Source organism: Aricia agestis, chromosome 14 (genome assembly GCF_905147365.1).
Source record: "Aricia agestis chromosome 14, ilAriAges1.1, whole genome shotgun sequence".
Taxonomy (NCBI): Eukaryota; Metazoa; Arthropoda; class Insecta; order Lepidoptera; family Lycaenidae; genus Aricia; species Aricia agestis.
Genome location: NC_056419.1, coordinates 14,857,347 through 14,882,952, shown reverse-complemented (window position 1 = coordinate 14,882,952; position 25,606 = coordinate 14,857,347). Strand labels below are relative to the sequence as shown.

The following is a 25,606-nucleotide window of genomic DNA, read 5'->3' as shown; positions in this document are numbered from 1 at the left end:
AATTTGACTACCGCAAATGGCGGCCAAGAAAGCTCGGCAAAGCTTTAAATGCAGGTGGAGAAAAAAGGAACTAACGCTGGCACATACAAAAACGACATATTTGACAGTTCTTCTCTACCAGCATCGCCCCCGCCCAAGTTCGTATAAAGTCTTGTCGCACCCTTCGAAGTATAATTTTCATAAATTTCAATTTGAAATATTTCCTCAGAATTACCTGTGAACCCACTTTTTTTTGGGCTTAAAAAATCGCAAATCGTACAAAGAAATTAATAAGCAGTAGTATATTGGAGTTTTGTCGGTAATGTGATGTTGTGTTTTTGTATTATTTTCCTAAAATTGTGTTAATACGTTTTCTTTTCTAGACAAAACTCTTCCTACTGCTTAAAAACGAAGCTCGTGATACTTATTAGTTATTAATTTTGTGTATGATTATCAAATAATAATCGAAACACAATACTTTTCTCCAAGAAATGAGAAATCTCAAATCATTAATTTTTCACGTTTATTTCCTCATTGCCATTACAAAATATAAAATTTTCTCCCAGCTGATAGTAACATTATCAGCTGTTTGACAAATAGAATTTGTCTGTGGTTTGACAGCTTTGCTAATTTTCGAAAGACTCTCGAGCTCGACCTACAAAAGCTATTTATTTTCCGTAATTCATTGTTTTTCGAAGCTCCTATTTCGTAATAATTGTACTGCGTATGCAAATATTTTTGTGGGATGTCTTTAGACGAACACTCCACTACAAATAGAATCGAGTGCAGCTACTAGCTAGCTCGCAAATCGTTTGTGATGGTGGATCGGACATATTGAAGCGAAAATAAGCGAAGCAAAGATGGGCAGACGAGAGGAGGCAGCTTGGGCGCAGGGGACGGTGGGGTTGACCGCGGCCCGGGAACGGGGTGACATCGACCGCAAGTTCCAGAGCCGACTGACGGTGACTCGGAGTATGATAGACAGGCTCGGGCTGGAGAAGGAGCTGCACGGTCACACGGGCTGCGTCAACTGCCTGGAGTGGAATAGGGACGGGTCGTAAGTGTCCGCTAACCTCCGCCCGCTAGAGTTAGTGTTAGGTCTGATTGTATGCTAATGTGGCTTTTTGCGTCACAGTGTCCTGGCCTCCGCGTCGGACGATCTCCACGTCATTCTGTGGGATCCCTATCGATATAAGCAGCTCCACAATATGTCTACAGGACATACGGGGAATATATTCTCTGTGAAGGTAATTTACTTCTAAGTTATGTCTGGAAAGATCTAGATGAAAGCATTTCCGCAACACTCATATTTGAAAAAAATCCTATTTCGACATATTGTAACAAAATGATATTATCCTTGAGTTATTTGGCAATGATACTGGTAAGGATTGATTGCCAAATTCATATTAGTAAATTAACAAATGACAGGAACAAAATGTAAACAATCTGCTTTCTTATTCACTCTGATGTTTTTTAAAATTTTATACACATAAAGACAATTATCAAGGGGCAATATTATTTTCTTCCTTGACCTTTCTGATAATAATAGTTTAATACACAATAATTATAATATAACTATACATTGTTTTGTCACTGTTTATCAAGTGCCTTTTCCAATGCAACAAAAAGGAAAAACCATTTAAATGTAAACTGTAATGTAATGTGAGGTAGTAAATATTTTCTTCATGAATGTTTTCTAAATTACCAAGATATAAAAACCTTTCTGAAAGGGGTTCGAACATTTTTGTATGGAGCCTTGCATATCTAGCCGCCGGCCATTTTGATTTTTTCCGAGCACGATAAAAATAGTATATTTGGATAGAGGACACTTATACAAACAATAAATGTTAAATAACATGGTATCCTAAAGTGTCACATTCCAAGATATTGGGAAGTAAAGATCGCCATTTGTGTCCTTTGTACTCATATGGCCATCTTTACTTCTAAATATCTCGGAAACGCGACACTTTAGGATACCATGTTAAATAACATTTTTTGTTTGTATAAGTGTCCTCTATCCAAATATACTACTTTTATCGTGCTCGGAAAAAATCAAGATGGCCCGCGGCTAGATATGCCACAAAGGTTCGTACCCCTTTCTTGATACTAATCATTACTTAGTTTACTTAACAATGATGCTGTAGACCAGCTATCCCCAACCTGCGGCCCGGCGGGACTTTATCTGTGGAACGCGTGATGTTAAACCATTTTGAAAATTCATGCCCACCGGCAAAATAATGTAAACTCATTGTGAAAGTCGTGATTTTTTTGTCCACTTTTAAATCGTTAATTTTGAAGAACATTATTTTTTAACTCTAAAAATTTATATTGCGGCCTGCGACACCAAGATCAAAACATGTTTGTGGCCCGTATGGAAAAAAGTTTGGGGACCACTGCTGTAGACAGTAGTACACACATAGTGCAGCTATCTTATCAAGTATGATATCACTTGGCAAAACTACTTCAAAACAATACTGTTAATACATCATTTTAAATAACCATTGCAGCTACTAAGATATAAGAGTAATGTTCCACCGAGAGTAATTAAGATCTTGGTTGATTTGTTCATTCAATACAATAAAACTAAACTAAAGAGTAAAGAACCCTTAACAGTTATATCTGTATGTAACATAAGTCATAGCTTTTAAAGGTTTTTAGTATTTTACTAATTGTATGCAATGTCGTCCCTAAAATGTTTGATATGAATTGCTTAATTTAATATGAATTTCTATAAAATTACAGATTAGATGCTCTTTTAACTTACTCGAGTATACAATATTAGAGAGTTAAAATTATGTTTTCAATAATACATTATTTACCTGTATGTAATTTGATTCACTTCGTAAAAATCTTGCTAATGTTTCCATAAACTCTGCTAGTATTCTATGCGAGCTATTTCAATATTTTTATTCTAAGTCCTTAGTCCTAAATTTAGTTTGTTCATCTTTTATGCACATACATAATAAGCTTAAATGCAGTTCACTAAAGTGACATGAATAAAACATTCAATTTATTATTATCACAAGTACATAAATATTTCAATAAATTCATCTAATTTTGCACTGTTTGAACAAACCACAACATAAATATTTATAATTGGTCATCTGCTGCTTCTATGTATGAATAATAATATTATGTCAACTCCATGTAGGCAATATAATATCTAAGATGCTGATAATTAATATGGTTTGTTCTGAGGTGTAACCTAACCTGTCTCACGTGTGAGAGCAATGTTTCGGCACGAATGGGCCGGCATCATCATCATCATCATCATTCCAGTTCCTATCCCCGGAAATTCTGGCGACGTGCGCGGCGGACGGATCCGTGCGCGCGCGTTCCATATCTGGCACCTCGCTGTTGGAGTGTTCCTGTCACTGTGGCCGGGTGAAGAGGCTGGCGGTGGCGCCCGACCGCCCGCACCTGCTGTGGTCGGCCGGGGAAGACGGGCTTGTGCTGTGAGTATAATAGCTCCCACACCGGTTTCGGTGACGGTGGCCGGTTTTATTGAAACCAGGCCAGCTACGCAGGAGTAATTTTATAGTGCCCAAGTGTGTGCGTAGTACACAAGAGCACTCTCTATTCCTTTACTCTCATAACCCAGTGGGACGGAAGACCGACACGACCGGCGAGAGATCAGGCACAGGACCGACTTTTTACATGCCCATCCGACGCATGGATCATCTTACTTGTCAGACAATCAGGTGATCAGCCTGCATTGTCCTAATCAAACTTGGAAATAACATGTTTCCAACGCGGGAATCGAACCCACGACCTCCGAGTCAAGAGCCGCGCTCTGTGCCACTAGACCACGGAGGCGTTGTGTGTGTTGGCGTGTGAGTATAATTATAATAATAATAAGGGCCTGTTTCACCACTTCCTGATAAAGTGCCCTATAGGCTATCCACAACTTTTTTGACAGATTCTCCATACTCTATCTGTCAAGTTAAGTGGTGGATAGCCTATCCAGCACTTATCAGGAAGTGGTGAAACAGGCCCTAAACATTTTTTTCATTATGCATATTCTCATTACACTGCGAAGAGGACGAGCGATCCCGGATATTCTGTGGGGCCTCGTTGTTATCAAGTATTTGAAAGACACTAGCAACAGTAAAAAGTATTATACAGCTGATACTTTATCTCAACATCTAGCTATAACTGCAGTGCTGAGGACACTGTGTGTGTGAGATTATCTAAATTCTATATTTTACGGCAAGGCGTAGTTTCACCAGCTACAAATATAAAGCGGTTCACACAAGCATATAGCTACAGCTGCTGCTTTAAGCGTAGGTGCTAATCTCAACTTGAGTTAGGAGTTCTTATAAAAGTGTCTTCATTCCAGACTTATTCATATAATTTTTACATTATAAAATTTGATTTACAACTTAATTACCATGACGGTCAGCGTTCCCCGCTTCGCTGCAACATATACACAACCAACGTCAACCTTCTGAACCGCCCGCTCACTCCTCGCCCAACCAAAGATTTTACAAATATACTCTTCCACTTTTGCCGAGAGGTCTTCCAAAGTTGTACGCAATGTTGTGACGTCACTATTCTTCATTATAGCCAGCACGACCTCCGCTCCCCGCACCGCTGCAACGCCGACTCAGCCAACGTGCTGGTTAACCTGCTCAACCACCTGGGCCGCTACGCCGAGGCTAAGTGCGTGGCGGTCAACCCGCGCCGTCCGTACCAGCTCGCGGTTGGCGCCAACGACTTTTACGTGCGGCTGTACGATACGAGGATGATTAAGTTGTCCAGACTGCAGGTAAGTTAATCAGGGCATATATAATATAAGGGTAATCAGGGCAAGATCGGGTTCAGGGTAAGTTCGGATACAGGGTAAGGCTGCGTTTTCACCAGAGATGTGATGCGAGGAATGTGTTTTTAAGATCCAATAGAATCGCTGTAATGAGCGAGGTCACGTCAATGAAGCGATTCTATTTGTTCTCAAAAACACATTCCTCGCAACACGTCTCTGGTGGAAACGCAGCCTAAGTCCGGATGATTCGGTCGGGATGCTTAAAATGATGTACTTTTACGTCATTTTGTTGTACACCAAGGTGCGCACCTTGGTATTAGGCAGACCGCCATGGGCGTACCGAGGGGGGGGCAGGGGGGGGCAGCTGCCCCCCCTGGATCATGTTGACGTACTAAGTTTAATATCTAGTACTTTACCCTACTAAGTTTAATATCTAGTACTTTTATCTATAAAAATTAAAAATTAAGAACGAATTTTTGCCATTTGTTTGCAATACAATATTTTTACAACTAAAAATTATTAATTTTTTATTCTTTATAAACACCTAGCTTATGAAAAATCTGAATTGCCCCCCCCCTGGCCCAGAACCTGGGTGATTTGCCCCCCCCTGGCACCAGAACCTGGGTAATTTGCCCCCCCCTGGCCCAGAACCTGGGTACGCCCATGCAGACCGCTGACATGAGACAGCGTACTCGCTGATTTCTTATTGTGAAACTTCCGGACTTACCCTGTGTCTGAAATTACTCTGATTTACTATAGTTTAGTAGCGTTTAATGGTTATGTAAATAATGATAACAATAGCTTTTAAGGAGTACAGTAAAAATGTTCAACAATGTTTCATAACATCAGTGACAAGGAGAGTGAGGTTTGGTCCTCGTTATGACGAGTTGTTACGTAACATTTTGGCCATTTTGACTTAAAGCCTAAAAGTGTGTTCCAATGAGTACCGAAAAATAGCTAACTTTATTTTTAAAATAGTACTGAGGAATAATTTTATTTGAAGAATAAAGCTCATTTTACAATTTTTAAGTTCTAGCTCAAGCACCACTTTCCCTTTAGATTTAATCACAACATTTACCATGATAATCTTCGAAACAAGAAATATTTGGTAATATTTCAGGAGACACAGATCACTGGACCCTCGTCTGGTCTCATGTGGGAGCGGCAGAATGTGCGGTGCTCGCGGGCGGGGTACGGGGACCCCGACAATAACATACCCCGAAATGCTGTCACGTATTTCGCGCCAGGTAACTTGATATAATTTTTATTTTTATAAACTTAAAAATACAACACTTTCCTTATGTTTGCTTTAAACAGTTACTTACCAAAAGTTATTCCTTACCAAAAACACTACAAATAGGTGCAATAATACAGGTTGTGTACAGGTCATTTTCCGATTTAGCGATCCGTTTGTGTAAGTTTTAAAGTGGAAAAAATCGTTAGGCCCCATCCCCACTCGCGCGCGAACCGCGCGCGACGCCGAGGAATTTCCGCGAAACGTGAGTGTGGATCCGGTTCGCATATTTTTCGCACTTCGCGGCTGGTTCCCCGACCGCATTCCCACTCGCGCGCGAACCGCGCGCGACGCCGAGGAATTTCCGCGAAACGTGAGTGTGGATCCGGTTCGCACATTTTTCGCACTTCGCGGCTGGTTCCCCGACCGCATCCCACTCGCGCGCGAACCGCGCGCGACTCCGCGGAATTTCTGCGAAGCATGAGTGAGAGATCCGATTCGCATATGTTTCGCACTTCGCCGGCCCGTACCCCGATTGTTGTCGGTTTTCTGTCCCGCGACAAAGAGATTTTTTTAAAATCTTTATTTTAATAAGGGCTTTTGCCATACAAGACATGTCAGCATTGTTTAGTGAACAGAATATAATTAATCCTACTTTATACTTTATTACTTTATACTTTATATACATTATTACTTTATTTACTTTATAATACTATAAAGGCGAAAGTTTGTTTGGATGTTATAGATGTATGGATGTTTGTTACTCTTTCACGCAAAAACTACTGAATGTATCTTAATGAAACTTTACAATAATATAGCTTATACATCAGAATAACACATTGGCTACAATTTTAACTGACTTTCAAAATGGGGGAGGTGTTATGTTCGTTTTTTTTATATTCAACGATTACTCCGCCGTTTGTGAACCGATTTTCAAAATTTTTCTTTTGGCGTACAGAGTGTCATCCCAATTTGGTACTATACTCACAAAAGTGGTGATCTGATGCTGGGAGCCATGACTAATCGAGGGAACTTCTTAAAATTTATATGGAAACATGTGGTGACTTCGATTTCGTGGGAAGTAGTCTAAGCATATGCAATCAACAAGTAAGATTTTGCACCAAGGTATACCATGATTAGATTGGGAAGGTGCTGAGAGAACTCCTTTGCATTGCTTTAAGAACGGAAAGCATATGCTACTATGCAAATTACATTCATCATCACTACCATATTATACCTTATAAAGTTATATGCATCCCATGATTATGAGCCTATTATGACCCATTGGTACTTTTCATAGTCATTTAGATCAAGATTCGATTTTGTCAAGCGATTTAAAAAATATTTATTTGTTTGATTGAACACGTTAATCACAGGAACTATTTGTTAGATAGCTCATTTATCAAAGAAGGCTATAGGCTATTTTATCACGCAAACTAATAGGACCGAAGAAACAGAGGAAATGTGGTTAAAACGGAAAATTATTAGCAAGGGTTTATCTCACGAACTACTAAAGCAATTTTGTATGTTATTTGGCACAGATATAGAGTAGACTACGTGAAGAGAGATAATCTATTTTGTTGCGAAAAAATGTACGATTTCCGTAAAATTCCTAATAATTTACGCGAGCGAAGCCGCGCGGGACATCTAGTTTATAATATAAAGTAAGATAAATACGGCTCAAGAGCGCAAACTATAGTGCGTCAAGAAAGTGAAGAAATTAAAAAATGACAACATTGCGAACATGTCGCGAACTTTGCGAGTGTGGATCAGTAAATTTGGCAGAATGCGCGATCCGCGCCGCGGTACGCGGCGCGCTGTCGCGCGCGAGTGTGGATCGGCAGTTAGAGTCCAGTGTCCCCCCCCTCTACCAGCTAAACGGTTGCTTCTGGAAATGTGAAAAAATTCACGGAATTAGGAAATATGCTGAATTTAAAAGGAAAACTATCACGGCTAAGAACACTTCATAAGTTTTTGAGTTAATTTATTGATATTGATTATTGATATGATAATTGAGTTACTTAAAATTGGTTGTCTGTAAAGTTGTACAGTACTTTACTCTAGTTTGTCGTGACAATTACGATCTGAGCCGATCGCTCGAGCCGATCATGCCTTTCTCTCGTTCGTGCCGCACTGTCTCTTGCGGATCGCGACAACGAGCGTAACGGGACAATGACGTCATCTTTTTCGTCCATGCAGCCCGTAGTATCGAGTTATTAGACGTTGTCACGTCAAAATGCCTCTTCTTATTTATGGGCATTTCGTCCGTCTCAATTTGTTCCAGGTCACCTGTCCATCGGTCCCAACGAGCCAACGTTTCCGAAGAAGGCGACCACGTACGTCGCCTTCAGCAACGACGGCAATGAGCTACTCGTTAACCTGGGATCGGAACAGGTTAGTCATCTTATAAACGAGGTCGCACTCAGAAAGATTTAGTGCTTGTTCAGACACAGCGCCCAGCGGGAACCGCGCGTTTCCCGTGTAGAAACCGAGCGGTTACTGTGAATGCCATTGTAATACAACGTCTTTGAAATAAGCTGCGAGCGGTTTAACCGCGCGGTTCCCGCTGTGTCTTTGCCCACTTAATAATTTCCTAATTAAGGAATGGAGCTTATGTCAAAATCAATATCATAATATTAATACGCGAACGAAAAACTTTGTAACCCTTTTTACGAAAAATGGGGAAACGTAGGTGCATGAAATTTTGCACAGTTATAGTTTATATGGTGAAGGAGTGCATCGAACAAATATTATTTTGAAATTATGCTTTTATCATACATTTTTTTTAACAAATAAAACATTACACACACTACAACACACACACATGAGAAATGACAGATTTTTGCGTGACAAGCCTATACATACGAATTATACTCTTTTATTTATGGTTGAAATCTGTTGACAACAAGTTGACAAATTGAAAATGGATTATAGTTTTTTTTATTGAATATAAGATACTATTAGACAATGCTTACACGGCCAGTCTAAGATCAGCTAAGTCCCAGAGACAAGAGTTGAAAAAAAAGATTAGTCAATATTTTTTACGAAATATAGCCGTAGTAGTCCTAATGTCATTGAAACTAAATTCGAATTTCGACCATTGGGCGATCTCTAGTTAAAGTTAATAAATCAAAGTGACAAAAAAAATACGTCTTTCAGCGCTGCTAATTTCACAGTGAACTCTCTACAAGGAACACGTACACACTAAAGTATTATCACTTAGTTTTGTTACACACTGTATTATTGTAACCCAACTTAATTATCTAGATCCGCCATCTCCTACAAATCAATGTCTCTAACACCACATTCTTCACAGGTGTACCTCTTCGACGTGAACTCCGCTCGGCGTCCCGTCCTGGTGGAGTCGTTCATCATCCAACACAACCGCGGCCACCGCGACGACAAGCGGAACGGCACGCGGGACGCCGGCGCCGGCGGCAGTGCGGCCCCCGGGAGCAACGGGACGGTGGACCCGCAGCCCGTGTTGCCGGATAGAGTGCGACATCTGAAGGAGATGGTGAGTTTTAGATTTTTGGTTTAGTATAAAACGTCAACACAGTCAGGGTTGTTTTCAAACTCTACTGTTAGAGCCAGTCCACACGGCGCGTTGCGTCGACGCAGCGCTGCCTATTTTGTCGACCATAAAATATTAGAAAAATTAGCTTCATACGGTATTAGAGGAAATGTATACAACTTAATAAAATCTTATCTTAGTAACAGAAGACAGTGTACACAGATAAAAAAAGTATGTGATCATAACCTCACGGAGACTGACTTTATGTCACCAATTATAGAAGTAGAAATTGGTGTTCCCCAGGGCTGTGTTCTAGCCCCATTCTTGTTTTTAATCTATATTAATGACTTACCCAGATCAACTGACAAAAAAAATGGTACTTTTTGCTGACGATAGCACGAGACGAGCACGAGAATGCGATATACATATTTCCCTTGACAAAATTATTAATTGGCTTAAAAGGAACCACCTAAAAATTAACTTGTTGTTACACCTAAAAGTTGACGTCAAGGCTTGGAACCGGTACCAAAAAAAAACCGGTACCAAACGGCAGCGCTGCATCGACGCAACGCTGACCCAATGCGCCGTGTGGACTGGCTCTTATGGTTTATGAGAGCTGTTTGAGACCGACATACAGATTACAGACAGTGTTGACATAGTATTAAAAACCTCAAAAGGTAAGGAAAGTTACCATCTCACTTCCTTACTAATAAAAATATTTATGCATCAGATAACTGTTAAAGGCCCTATCGCTTCTCGTCTCTTTGGAATATATTTCTTTACGGTCCTACTACTAAATCCACGGTTAGGACGCAATTGTTTCGTATGTGAGTGAATGAAACGAGTAGCGATGGTTTATTAGACTACTTTCTGTCTGCTTACGTGACAATCCTAAAGGCCCGAGGTCCAGTGACTTAGGGCCCTTGATTCGATTTCAAGAATGTGGCTACCGTCACCTTAATTGTTGTTGGATCCATTTTATGTATTTTTATAGGCATTTACATCTATATCCCTGTTTATTTCAGGCTAACGATCTAGTGAACAGCAGCAACTATTCCGCCGCCGTGGAACTGTACAACAGTGCTATCGCCGCGTGCCCGGACTGCGCCCTGCTCTACTCCAACCGCGCGGCTGCGCTTATGAGGAGGGGATGGTACTTACCCACACATTCATGCAAGCAGACACATCATATTATAAATTATAATATGCACGCAAACACACACGCATACGCACAAAAATTGTAAACGGGCGTGCGCGCTAGCGAGCGTACGAGTTTGTAAGAAGCCGCACGTATGTATAAGCCATTGTTTACTGTTTGTGCGTTTAAACTTTAAACGAACGAATTTGCGTATAAGTGGGTACGTGCGTACGTGCAAACAAGCGAGCGTGCGTTGCCTTGTTACCTAAATATAATAATATTTTAAAATATGGGTCACTTAAATTACTGTTTACATTTCTTTGTACAGGTCTGGCGACACATACGCTGCGATCCGCGACTGCTACCGCGCGATCAAGCTGGACAGCAACCACGTCAAGTCGCACTTCCGACTCGCTAAAGGACTGATGGACCTCAAGTAATGTCTTTTTTTAAATATTTCACGGAACTATTATGTAGTATATTTATCTCTCTGCCTCTATCGGCAATTAATGTATTTTTGCGGCAATGGCAATGATTTATCGAAACGTAATAGGCTACTTGACCTATATTCAATTGAACAAATGCATATTTCTAGTAGAACTTGGCCTAGGAGATCGTATCGTTCACCCTTATCATCAAATAAAAGCTTATGATTGATAAATAAAGCCGATTTGAAAATATGATTTTATGAAAATAGGATTTGTACTGACGAAAACGCTTTTGCGGTATTTCCGATTTGGATGTGACGTCATCATATTCGTCATTTAATATCTTTTATTTGTCGCGCTCGTTATATGTAAGTTCATTTGTACATAAATAATAAGAATAAGCCTAGAAAGATTTGTAAAATATATTTTCTTGAATAATTCAAATGAAACATCAGTTTTATATATTATCTCCATTTATCGTAGACGGGAATGAAATGGCCAAAACTTTTCTCCAAAAGTTTTCAATATTACAAATTATTTCTAATTTCTTATTTAATTTTTTTATATTTTTTGGGCACTTTTAGACTCGTACATTTAGCACATAAAAAATTTTTCAATAAGAGAGTCTAAAATACAAAACGTATGACGTCACACTATGGCGGACAGTGTTTTCGGCGCCATTTATAAGGCATATTTTTCAATCAACATTTTTATGAGTTTCTACTGTGTAAAATATTAGTTTTTTTTGTGAAAATGAATAATTAAGAAGTGATTCGCAGCTCAAGTAGCCTATTGCGTTTTATCGATTTACATTTTAACAAAATATTTTAATAATAATTTGCTTTTCATAGTATTTATAGTCTAAAGTATTTGGAGTATAACCTTTTCGCAGGCGTGCGCGCGAAGCCCGGGAGTGCCTGCTGTACTTCAAGGACAAGTTCCCAAAGCACGCGGCCAGCCACGCCGTGTTCCTGCTGCAGAAGGACATCGCCACCGCCCTGCAGAACACCGACATGCAGCCCGACGAAGGTATAGATATAGCCCGCCTGCGGTGAAACAGCGACGACGTTGAAGAAATGCTAAAATTGGCCAACGACTAGCTTAACGTGTTTTTTTTTTATGAAATAAGGGGGCAAACGAGCAAACGGGTCACCTGATGGAAAGCAACTTCCGTCGCCCATGGACACTCGCAGCATCAGAAGAGCTGCAGGTGCGTTGCCAGCCTTTTAAGAGGGAATAGGGTAATAGGGAAGGGTAGGGAAGGGAAGGGAAGGGAATAGTTGAGGGTAGGGAAGGGAATAGGGTAGGGGTTAGGGGATTGGGCCTCCGGTAAACTCACTCACTCGGCGAAACACAGCGCAAGCGCTGTTTCACGCCGGTTTTCTGTGAGGACGTGGTATTTCTCCGGTCGATCCGGCCCATTCGTGCCGAAGCATGGCTCTCCCACGTCAAGAATAAAAACATAGCCTATACATCATGGATGGATTGACGTGTAAGCTGTTCACCGTATTGTATTCATTGTCTACTAATCTGTCACATAGCGTTGACGATTAGCTCCCTTCTTAACCCGTATAGACTGTATACTTTTATTAAACGGAACTAGCAATTACGTGTGTAAATGTAAACAAACATTCTTGTGTTTATGAAATATTTCTTTTTGTGACTTTAGACTATCAACGTTACTTTTAAAAATGTAGAACATTAATTTAAAACCAATTTTGGTATATAAAAAAAAGAAAAAAACACCGAGAACACACTGAAAGAAGTTCATCTTTATCTAAATATCCTTTTAAACTTTAATGTGATATAAAATAATAACTTTCCGCAAACTTTTGTGTTGATGGTAAGCTCAAATTTTTTCGTCCTTTCTTTTCCTTAAAATATTCCTTATATGTAATTCTTTTTCTAATGATAGCGGAGGAGGAAGGCGGATCCGGCAGCCTCCTAGAGCGTCAGTTGCGCGGCTCAGCCCTGGACTACAGCCACCGGTTCCTCGGCCACTGCAACACCACCACCGACATCAAGGAGGCCAACTTCCTCGGCCCTGATGCCAACTTCATCGCTGCCGGGTGAGTCACAGACCACAGTCAGTAACTCACGGGCCTCGCCTAACGTAAAATTTAAAATAACGATTGGACGGCAATTTTAACATCTATATCACTTGCCGGGGTAAAAGATGAACGCTATTTCTCTCGTTTCTCGTGTTTATTTTTGAGATATACGAGTCTACACTCGTTATACACATTTTGCGTAAAATATTAAAAAAATAGTATTGCCGAGATGTAGTTGCATCTATCTCTGCTTCTAGCGATGCTTCATAGTCCTAGATTGTACTACGTAAATTATGTTTTTTAAATTGCCACACAATGGACTCCCTTTTATAGTCCTATTTACGTCGCAACTACCTACTTGTAATTCCATTCCTCCCGCAGCTCCGACGACGGCAGCATGTTCATCTGGTGCCGCCGTTCTGGCAACATCGTGCGGTGTCTGCGCGGGGACGAGTCTATAGTCAACTGCGTGCAACTCCACCCCTCGCAGTTCCTGCTGGCCACCAGCGGTATTGAAGCTGTTGTGCGCCTGTGGAGCCCTAGACCCGAGGTAGACAAACACTATCCCCGTTACTGTATATTTACACAGTACAGGCAGTCAAAGTAAGTTGCGCAATAGGAACATATTGTGTACTTTATCTACAAATAGCGTACAATAACGTTCCAACGTCTGATCGCGGTCTAACAATAACATCATGTCTGATCACTGATTTCTCAATAGCATGTCAACATGCGAGCGCACACGTCCTATTCCCTTTTCGCTCCACCAGATATACCCAACAATCAAAGATCGCGCCTTCCTTTTCCGCTTAAAGCTGTGTCTGTCTCTTAGTTTACAAAACTATTTAACTTGAACAAATATCTATGCCCATTCCAGGACGGGCTTCAAGAATCACGGGTGGTGGGCGAGGCGGGCGCCGCGGCGGCGGCGAACCAGCAGCGCATGCGCAGCGACCCCTTCGAGTCCATGCTTCTCAACATCAGCTTCGCCGGTGGCGCAGATCGAGACATGCACTCGCCCGCCTGCCGCGCCACGTGAGTATATGCAAGTTTGCACGCTCGTGCGTACACGTGCCCGCCAGTGCATACTTGGTGTATAGCATGTCTGCCTAAATCTCGTACGCAGTAACGTCTATAACGAGCAAGGACGCAAATGTGTACGTATGTGCGTCGTGCAACTGTTCTGGTTAGTAGAGATATTTGAAATATCGCAACGTTTTAATAAATCAATTATTGATAATTTAACTCTTGACAGTGGAAATTGTAATTCTTAATTTTTTACAGTGTGTCTATCCGTTGTATCATAGATCCAAAATCGGTTCTGTTGAACCGATTTTGATCTTAATTTGTTTAAAGGCTAGCGCTATTGAGAGTATGTTGATTAAATTTTTTTTTTTATAATTTCAGGTAAAAGGAGGCGACGGGGTCTTTCCGGTCCTACGTGCGTCGAGTCACTTGTAAATACATAATATTATATTTTATGTTATATCTTACGTTATTTTATTATTTAGCGTCACATATATAATACTGATAGAACCAGCCAATGCGGTGCCAAGGCGCGTTCCTAAAACATCAGCTTATGTTATTAGATTATATTGATCTCGTCAGTATTGTATTTGTGATCTGTATGTGGTATATTATACGGCCGAAAGCGCATCGATCTTTAAAAAGAGATATGTAAGAGTCGTTTAGTAAGTCATTAAACATGACTTTCGAAATGTAACCCAGTATACTGGCCTGCAGTGCTCGTCACGTCATGTATTTACAGTAATTTACAAAGATAAATGTATGTGTTTTTGGCCGGGTACTACCGTAATGGATGAGGATTGTATGGGCAGATCACGCCCTAAATGTATCAACAGGGTCGTTGGCAAGGGACTGTTTATTTTAACCTATTGTTTTGAGGCGGTATAGTACTGAATATAAGTTCCTAGTTCTAGGTCTAGCATATTGAGTCTTGACAGTCAATTTGCTGACTTGAAGGTTTTCCTAATTTTGCTGACTGAAAGTGACATCATCACGGCGATACGTTAAATATTTTGGCATTAGACAGTCTTGCTACTTCAGCCAAAACTTGAGAATAAAAATTCGAGTCTTCACACTATTTCCGAATTAAAATACCAAATCAACGTTCTAACGAGGCAAACATTGTAACTAATTCAACACAATCAACAAATCAGTAATATCATAGAACTAATTTATATTATTTTGATAATAATTAATATTGCGATCAATGTAAGAAGGGAAATACAAATTACAAAAATCTTTAATATTGACGAATTGTATTGGTTCGCGTGTTAGAGGTTTGTTTAAAATTCTCAAAAGATCTCTAAATTAAAACTTGAAAGCTGTGATAAATACAGAGCTACAAATATGGCATACTTGGATGCGAAATACAAAATAACACCAGCGGTAATTTTTAATTTAGACATTTTATGTAACTTGAATGACAATTTACAAGATAGCGGCGTTTTTTCTGATTACAGTCACAAGTCAAAATCTACAAGGTTAGGCTTATACGGTTCCCTAAACATCTATTGTGTAGATGAAATACAATAATTTTCCCCATCAACATTAAAGAAAAGTGCAAAATATGAAAATTTTCGTGTTATTATAGTTCTTGCAATCTACGAGTGCGCGGCGCCCTTAGTTGTGTGAGTGACCATATCTACACACGCGTACATGGCTCGCTCGCTACTGACTGCTCCGTCAGGTACGCACACTAACGAAAATGTCTATATTACAATTACGACTACAAGTAAAGGCTACGCGCACTCGTAGATTGCAAGAACTATACTTATTACTCATTGTCTATGATTTCAATTGGGCAAAATTCACTGCCATAGACTACAGACCCACATGAACGAGACAAAAAACTAGCCCCCTTAATTAAAAAAAAAGCTATAAAATGTTTTGTTGTCTGATACATTGGAAAAGGCGCTTGAGAGACAAGGACAACTATAGCGTACAGTAAATATACTGTTATTACTAAGGGGATCGAGAGACAAATATATTGAAAGACACTGTATGTAATATATGTTTATTGCATGTCATAAGTTGATTTTATATTTGTAGCTATATGTAATGGCACTGTATATATTTTAGTATACATAGTAGAGTATGTCGACTATAAAAATGATTTCTTTCAATAAAAATCATCCTATAACATAGCTGTTATTATAATGTAAATTGTAATTCAACTAGGAATAGACTGATGGCTAAACGTTGTTTAAATTAAAAGTTTAGTAATGGATGTCTGCCGTTAAGGCTCCTACATATCGGAAGGCCGATCCGTAGAATCGGACTGATTGCAGGCCTACCTGACTGGGCTCGTGCACACAATGCGAATCCGGTATGCAAAAAGCATTTGACAGCAGATGTTGCACAATATTTTGGATATAATGCTGGCACTTCACATGGCTATTTGTATTTGCGTATTTGATGTATTCGCCAATCACCATGTGTAGACGGTATGTTTGACAAAGTATTGGCCTTATTTGCCTATTTGACAAATATGACCAATACAATACTAAATATACGTATCCGTACCTTTGTCGGTTTTTGACGCACATCAAAAGGATCAAATAGGCAAGTAAACAAAATCAAGTAAAAGTTTGGCATTTGACGTCCATGTGTGGAGGGCCGTATTTGCCTTTATTTGCTTGTTTGTTTATACGTCAATAATTTTGCCAAATGCAACAAATAGCCAATAGCAAATACGAATAGCCATGTGAAGTGCCAGCATTAAATATTTGACAGACAGCAAATATTGTGCAAAATCATATTAAGTGGAGACTTATTAATGGTTTACAGTAATAAGAATGCTTTGTTAAACGAGCTGTAATTTTTCTCAATAAATACATCTGCTATCAAAAGCCTGTTGCATTACTGTCGAATGTCGCAAGATACGTAATCACATTTCGAATCGATCGGTCTGCCTGTATATGGGAACCTTAGCAGACAATTTCCAACGAGGTACGAATCTAATGACAAATACAAATATATAAGGGCAATATCTTATAAGTAGATTCCAGTAGCAAACAGCTAGATATTGAGACCTCGCCTTTACATCGTGCATTATTGTTAGAACACCAATCCAAGGCTAGGTTTTAGGTTCCAAACATCACTCGGTATTGTGGTAGTTAATTAAAACATTAATATTATTTTCAATCGATCGATCATTTATTTGCTATTTTTAATTTGTGACGTATGACAATTACTGTTGGTGGGCGTGACAATTGACACAAAAGACCCTATCGCCAGCTCCACCTGGAAGGTGGTAGAAAAGTGTCAGTTCATTCTTATTTTTATTAAAACATGAGACCACCAAACGGCGCTTCGTGTGAGTCGTGTCTAAGAAACTATCTCTAACGAAAAAGTATTTTTACAAATGGTCGTTATTAAGCATTTGTGTATTAGCCCACAAAAAATGGTTGAGTTATAACTTATAATTAATGCAGTCTTGTTCTAAATGATCTAAAGAACATGACTTGACTTGATCGCCTCCGTGGTCTAGTGGTTAGAGCGCGGCTCTCGACTCCGGAGGTCGTGGGTTCGAATCCCGCGTTGGAAACATGTTATTTCAAAGTTTGGTTAGGACAATGCAGGCCGATCACCTGATTGTCTGACAAGTAAGATGATCCATGCGTCGGATGGGTATGTAAAAAGTCGGTCCTGCGCCTGATCTCTCGCCAGTCGTGTCGGTCTTCCGTCCCACTGGGTTATGAGAGTGAAAGGAAGAGAGAGTGCTCTTGTGTACTGCGCACACACTTGGGCACTATAAAACTACTCCAATGTCGTTGACTTTGCCCGAGTATCTTTTCCAAAATGTTATACAAAGACAGCAACATTGAATATCTTATTTGTTGTCTAAATATTTTTATTAGTAATAGTTAATGATTAATTAGCTACCACGCCGCGCTGCAAAGATGAGGCATTCGTCACATCACACATGTCCCACGCCGTTGTACCGTCGAAGAAATTGATTCCGAGGCAGTTGACGGAGCTACGTCATTTCGTCGAATTATGTAAATTCAACGTTAGAGCTCGGCAAGGCTTTAAATGAACGTGGCGAGAAAAGGAATTAACGCTGCTTTCATACAAAAACGTCATTTTTGACAGTTCTCCTTTACCTACCAGCAGCGCCCCGTCCACGTTCTGACGACTGGTTTTCACATAACGCGACCAAATTACACAGGTCCGGCATCTGCCTATGGAGCAACTTCTGTGATAGTACATTAGTTATATAGTTATAACACTAATTATATTAACGTTTTGTTGTAAACATGTAAATAAATACAATTTTTTAAATCATATTCTCTTTTATTATTATATATTTCTTATTTTGACATAGCGTAACAACAAAAAGCCTTATATTTTTTAATCTACTCATAGTACATTTTACTATATAAACTATACAAACTTCGTTTATGCACAAATGTAACATAAATAATATCATGCTGATTTAAATATGTAATAAAAATATACCTATTTATATTATAGTAGTTCTATAAAAATGTCATAGAATAAAAGACATAGACATTGTACACAATTAATCAATGATTAACATGAAAATATTCTACTTACACTTTATTATTTTTATACTAACTACACAGTAACACAATAATTTAGCTAACTATTATAACTAATAACAGAGTAATAAACAAATCTTAATTCTATCTAATTAAAAAATATTTCGGCTTTAAGATTTTATTTGTACCCACAATATATATTATTATGAAGAATATTTTAAAAAGGAATAAGATAATTCTTTGTGAAATACGTAAGGACTTTTCATACGTATCGCTCAAATAATTTGTCTTGATAGACAAGCAAAGTGGAGCAGCTTTACTTAAGCTGCTTCACTGTGTATATGTCGCAGTCATCTGGTTGAATGAATTTACAGTTAAAGACTTGAGGAGGAGGAGTTGGCCTTTAGTCATAAAATTAAATGGCTTCATTCAATGAATTCACGCGTTCTAGTGATTCAATCAAATAGTAGATTCAACCTGATAACTGCATCATATATATTTTTATCAAAAAGGGGTAACCTAGTCATATGAGATGCAGAATTTTCAGTTGAGTCATGATTCTTTAGTTCTGTTCATAGTTGAGTCGTGATTCTTCCGTTGAGTTCTCTATTGAGTCGTGATTTTTCAGTTCAGTTTAAAGTTGAGTCGCGATTCTTCCATTGAGTTGCCAGAACATTCCCGTTGAGTCGCGCATCTAGGAGCAGGAACTCTGCCCCCGTTGGCGATAGCAACGCCAACGGTGGTGGAGTTACCAGGCCCAAATACGTCCGAAATAACGCTGTATAACAAGTCTCTTTTTGCGTTTGGAAGACTATGCGTCTTGGCTGGCTTGGCTGTAAACATGCCTGATGCGTTATTGGTTATCTTTTGACATGAACTTTTAACGTAAATAGACTAGTCTTCTTAGCTGATCCAAATAATCGTCTTCGTTATAACTCTTCAAGTTAGAGGTTTGTGATATGTCCAGGAAATGAGCAGACGGTTTGCCTGATGCTAAGCGATTGCCGCCACCCATGGTTAACACCGTAGTCATAACGTTTTCTTTCAATCTAGTTATACTGGTTTGATAGGTTTCGTAGTGTCGTACGTAGTAATTGTAGTATGTAACCTGTTGAGCTTGTATTCTTGTACTCTTGTATCTGCTTGTTGAAACCGACAGCCTCTGAAAACATTAAAAAAGTGTATAAGAACATGATAACATCGCTTGTTAGCTATAAATAAAAAAGTTTAGGTCAACTTGGATATTATTATTTATCAATTATTACGATTTACGACATATAGAATAATTTATCCTAAGATCCAAACAACCGAAGGGGATTTATGGAGCAACTAATAGAATTTCGAATAGCAATAAATAATCAGGTTTGGGTTATTGTCACAGCAGTGGTCGTAGGTCGGGGTTTTAAGTTGATGCTCGTTTGAGAGCGAGGCCACATGACTCCGGCCGGTGCGTTGCGTCGTCGGAATAACGCAAACAAAGGAACGTTGTTGATTGAGAAGTTGTAACTTGTAGAGATGCAGCAGCGATGGGATGCTGCGACATTTAAGAATGAGATGCCACATTAATACAACAACGGATAGGAGATGATCTCTCTCTTGCATTTTAGATATTATGCCATAATATTATAATTTCCTTACGGCCACACGCGACATGTATTGAATTGTATCAAGGCGGTAAAGCAACGTTTTTTTTGTACTAATTTTCCCGTTTCAGTTCTTCATTTAGTCAAAACATCACAAACGACGCCACAATGCATAAATGTGGCATATTTAAAACGTCGCAGTATTGCCGCTGCGGCGACGTACCGCAATGCAAAGGAGCCCATGGCCTCACTTTAACGGACTAAACTCGTTTTAAAAAGCTGACAACATAGAACAGGGTTCCCATAGTGAATCACTCACGTGGGTGCGCCTACGCACATCCATGGGGTTTCGCTATATAACCCTTATGGCTATTGCAGTAAAATTCAAAATCCCGCGTTGATTATATTGACGCAAGTCGGAGAAAGGTGATAGGGCCTGCATTAAATATGTATTATTAATTGTAACCAAATACGGCCGCCTAGTGGGAGTCTGTGTGAGCTGATCGACCTTAAATCACAACTGGATGCATCGAAATTGTTGGATAAAACCAGGTATCAGAAGTTGTGACTGAAAAATGAAAAAAGCTTTGTGTTCATAGATATTTTTAAGGAGGCCCGCGTACTACGAAACCGTTTTGTGACTCGAACTATCGAATTAGAATGCAACGCGGCATTCCTATTCGTTCGATTGAGTCTCAAAACGGTTTCGTAGTACGGCCCAAAGTTCTAGGACCTAGATGTTATGTCTAGTATTAGATTTGACTTGTCTAGTCAAATTTTAGTCTTGAAATGTTCGTGGAAGTCGAGGAAAGATTTATACGGTGGGGAAATTTAGGAGTTAAGTGATACGAAGTTCACGGGTCATCTAGTATAAAAAACCCTTCTGATAGTCGAGCAGAAATTTTAATATCAACGACAATCGGCATAATAGATAAAGAATCATAATAAATATCATCTTTTATAATATTTTGAATATAATATTTTGTAATGTATACAAGCCCGTTGTTAAAAAATTATATAATGCGACTAGAAGACGCCCGCAACTCCGTTGCGCCAAAATTCTTTAATCGCGCGGGAACTATTTTCCAATGTCCTTTCCTAGCACTCAAAGTATCTAGATACCTTTCAGCAAAATCGGTTCGGCGGTTTGGCTGTGAAGAAGTAACAGACAGACAGACAGACACGCTTTGGCATTTATAATATTAGTATATAACTATGGATGGCCTACTATTTAGCTTACTAATTTCTCTTAAGGCGAGGATAAACCCCAATTTGTTATTCCGTGACTCCCGGTTTACCTAGTTCCAATATAACTAGCTGTTTGACCGAGCTTTGCTCGGTGATCGATAAAACACGAATTAAATGACATTTTCTAATAATGATTCCTAGGTAGATCGATTTATCGCCCCCGAAACCCCCTATATACAAAATTTCATGAAAATCATTGGAGCCGATTCCGAGATTCCAATTATATATAAATATATATACAAGAATTGCTCGTTTAAAGATATAAGATAACAAAGTGTTAAAAATATGAGATATAAAGCACAATATTTAAAATACCTTGAACCATAAATATTATAATAAAACGTAATACTTTGGCTGTAATTAATTTACAAACTCATCTCCGATAAAAATCTATTTAATCGAAATATAAGTATTAACTAGGATAATTATACATTTTATTTGAATAAATTGTTAGTAAATCTATATTAAAATGTCCTTAACCGAACAATTTTGTTTCATAATGTTTATTTCCAAAGATATAAAAAAAAAACATGAAAAATAGAGAAGATCCGCCCGAGTAACTACAGTTTTATGCTAAGCTAAAATGAATCTTATTGCGATGCATATACGCTTGGTCTTTGGTTGTGTGCAAGGTTATGGTTTTGGATTGAGATTAATCCCCGCCTTAAGCTTAGCTATAGTAGGTACCTCTAGGTTTATTATGTGAACTTGTATGAAGATGTTTTCCTTGTCCAACAAGGCAGACATTAGCCAAAACATCTTTAGGCCCATTTTCACCAACGACCGTTAAAGTTAATGCTGGCTTTGTATCACTTTACCAAGATCGTTTTGTATACAAATGAAAGAGAAGGCATGACATTTTAACAAGCTGTTAACACTAACAGACGTTGGTGAAATTGGGACTTAACTTCTTACAATACTTGTTTAAGTGAGACACAAACTTGCACGTGCGTACCGGACGTCGCACACCCCATACACGTGTGACTATATTGTCATGGTATACCCTCACATCACCTCTATGATGTGGACATAGGGATCAAAGTTGTATGAACAAAGATGTAAGCTTTAGGCACTGTAAGTTGTAACCCTCTTGTGTGGTGTGTGAGTTACGAGGTCGACGTATGTAGATATTTCATGGCGATAATTTGAAATTCACTTTCTTATGTCCTTCTACCTAGATTACGATCTATGATAAATAATTATTTATGAAAAAAAATATGAAAAAAGTAAGCGAACACCATGACATACCTATGTATAAGTGTCTAAACACACTAGGCCGAAAGTTTACGCGGCAGAAATTCCGCATGATTACGTCTGCAATGTACATATTTCAAAATTCAAATTACCGATGACACACTATTTCGTTGCGTTCCGTCCGTATATTGTATGCGTTTAACATGCGGTCACTAAGTTACTTACTTACACTAATAACTTATAACTTATGATGATAACTTATAACTACTTGAGAGTTATGAGTTTTGACTATAACATAAGTATTAGGTATTTTGACTGAAATTTCGTCGATAAAAAACAATTCGTAGATATCCTATCCCGGGACTCAAAATTTCTTTCGTTAAAATCAGTTCAACAACGGTTTGGAAAGGTTACAGACAAGCACACTTTTGCATTCATAATAATATAAGTAAGTACCTACTTATGCTTTTTTTTTGAAGGCAGGTCGTTGTTGCCCTGACGTCACTGCGACCCATGAGGATCTATACCCAATACAACAAGTCAGTGTGCTGTGTGACCCAAAAATAAATAAAAGAAGATACAATCAGTGGCTAAGTGCTTCGACCGAACATAATCAACAGCCGGTAAAATAAACAAAACAAGCGCCGAATCGCGGATGTCACGACCCAGGGGTCAGCCTGATAATGCATAACCGATAAGAGATAATATATAACGTTCAACTACAGTCTGTAATCCCGAAAAGTTTCGCTAAGTTCATATTTCATAGAAATTCAGATCAGCTTGAAATGCAATCAATAGTACACATTACTACAAAGTTTTCACGCTAGATCCAGCACCGGCGCAGGCAGTCCGCAGTAAACAAAAAGTTTTGTTCGACGTTTGACAACGGCTCTATTGCTAAGTACTCACATACGGTTTTACTCGATCGAGCATCAATCACGTAGAGTAAAAACCACGGCTTGGGCTTTTGTCTACACATTCAGCATTACTCCAAATTGAGTAAAAATTATCGTATGGGCCGCAAAACTCACACGCTTGACTAAAGCTCAACGGCTCGCGTCGAGTAAGTTCAAAGGAAAATACTAAATAGATTTATTTAATTCCACCGAGCCGACTCGATGCGAGCCTACGAGCTGTGAGTTTTGCGGTCCACACGATAATTAATTTTTACTCGATTTGGAGTAAAATGTGAGTACTTAGCATAATAAGCCGGGCCAAGATGCCTGAATTAAATAAAAAAATAATATGAATATTCTGATCATGTCGGATTTTAGTTGGATTTTTTACTGTATGTGATAGTAGCGCCCTCTTCCTGACTTTTGCGTAAAAAGTTCAACCGAAATTTGCTCTAGCAATGAATATTAGTTCGTAGTATATTACGTCGGGTCATATTGTGAGGGTCTTATTTCAGTATAAACTCTAATCATAATACTTAATTATATTTATAGCGCAAACTGAAGAACTTTTACGCCAATGCTAGGAGACAGATATCCTTGTGAAATATCCTTAGGGGCTCCTTTACAAAGAAAATTATTTTATAACATCCACGGACGCTAATTTAACAAAACGAATTATTGGCAAAAGTTAAAAACAAAGGTTTATATGTATTATTTATAGCAAACTTGATCTCTACCGGCTTGCAAAGGGTTAATCACCAATTTAATAAAATTAAGTGCGGTATTGAGTTTCTTTCCGCTTTTATTATTAGTTTCCCGTTCCCCTTTTTAAAATTAAAACGGTAAAAGAAATTAAACCTTTTATTACCATTATAAGTACTAAGTACTCAAGGTAGTAGATTTTGACTGATTTTATATAGAGTCTTAGATAAGTATGAAGTAAAAAATGTAGTCCCTGAACTCTGATTTTTCAGGATATACTGATTTAATGTAAAGTCTTAGATAAGTATGAAGTAAAAAATGTAGCCCCTGAACTCTGATTTTCCAGGATACAAGCCAAGTTCCAGCATAACAGAACTGGCGAGCAGCACCGTGGTCCGTGTGTAATATTACGTATGACTAACATCTAAGATCAATTAAATGAAGAGTTTGACAGCTAATATTTATGGGGCTTGTGTGAAACTCTTAATTTAATTACTTATTAGAAATTAATATTCGTATCTGAGTGCGGCAGTCAGTAATTCAGAATCATATTGCTGTATAATAAAGATGAATAGAGCTCTATCTTTTTAATTTTAGAACATAGCGTTATATTGATATACGAGTATTATTGCTTCACGCTATGCTTGTCTAGTGCCTACCCAATTCGTATCTTATCTGTATGACGACCACTGTGGCTTAGTGGTAAGCGCGTTGGTAGCTCAAGCCGGGGTCGCGGGTTCGAATCCCGCCGACGGAACAAAAAGTTTTCAATGTTCCCGGGTCTGGATGTGTATTAAATATGTGTATGATATAATAAAATCTTAAATATATGTAGAGTATAAAAGTATTAAATATATTTCCGTTGTCTGGTACCTGTAACACAAGTCCTTTAGGCACTTAGCACGGGGCCAGACTGACGTGGTGTGAAGCGTCCATAGATATTATTATTATCATCTCTTATCTCACCCCACACCTTAACTAGCCTTTGTTATGAGTGTAGGTCGGAATTATCACTTTTATAGCAGACAACGTTCAAATAACAAATAAGAGGTACGGGCGCGGGCGTAGGCTTTTGAGTTTTCAAAGTATAGGCTAGTATAGGCTACAATCAGATAGCTGTAGTTTTTAAGAATAGGTCGTTCTTCAAAATTATAGTTTTTCAAAATGATAGCTCTATCTTAGGTAGAATCGGTAGAGTTCAACGCCTTAGATACCGCTGTCCGCTACGCTAAACGAAGACAGGCGACAGCAGACAGGTATTAACAAATTGATAACAAAATGATTGAATTTTTGAAAAAGAAAGGTTCTCCCGATCGATTTACCATCATTAGAAAACAAAATTTACG

At 38.8% G+C, this 25,606-nt stretch overlaps 1 protein-coding gene across 1 annotated transcript; it reads left to right on the top strand.

Moving 5' to 3' along the window:
- Window positions 1-593: 593 nt before the first annotated feature.
- Window positions 594-14,599, top strand: LOC121733577 (WD and tetratricopeptide repeats protein 1). The gene is made up of 14 exons (XM_042123872.1): window positions 594-1,036; window positions 1,115-1,226; window positions 3,259-3,434; window positions 4,546-4,747; window positions 5,862-5,988; window positions 8,260-8,369; window positions 9,292-9,492; window positions 10,515-10,642; window positions 10,956-11,063; window positions 11,948-12,084; window positions 12,971-13,124; window positions 13,488-13,656; window positions 13,984-14,141; window positions 14,514-14,599. Exons 1-14 carry the CDS (start codon window positions 840-842, stop codon window positions 14,515-14,517), a joined length of 1,983 nt encoding a protein of 660 aa, XP_041979806.1. The 5' UTR covers window positions 594-839; the 3' UTR covers window positions 14,518-14,599.
- Window positions 14,600-25,606: the final 11,007 nt, after the last annotated feature.

What these genes read in the sequence shown, in the direction of transcription:
- LOC121733577 (XM_042123872.1), top strand. Translation starts at nt 840, where the DNA reads ATGGGCAGACGAGAGGAGGCAGCTTGGGCGCAGGGGACGGTGGGGTTG. An exon ending in GGAATATATTCTCTGTGAAG is followed by an intron (nt 1,227 to 3,258) that starts GTAATTTACTTC and finishes TCATCATTCCAG; the next exon opens with TTCCTATCCCCGGAAATTCT. An exon ending in TGTCACGTATTTCGCGCCAG is followed by an intron (nt 5,989 to 8,259) that starts GTAACTTGATAT and finishes AATTTGTTCCAG; the next exon opens with GTCACCTGTCCATCGGTCCC.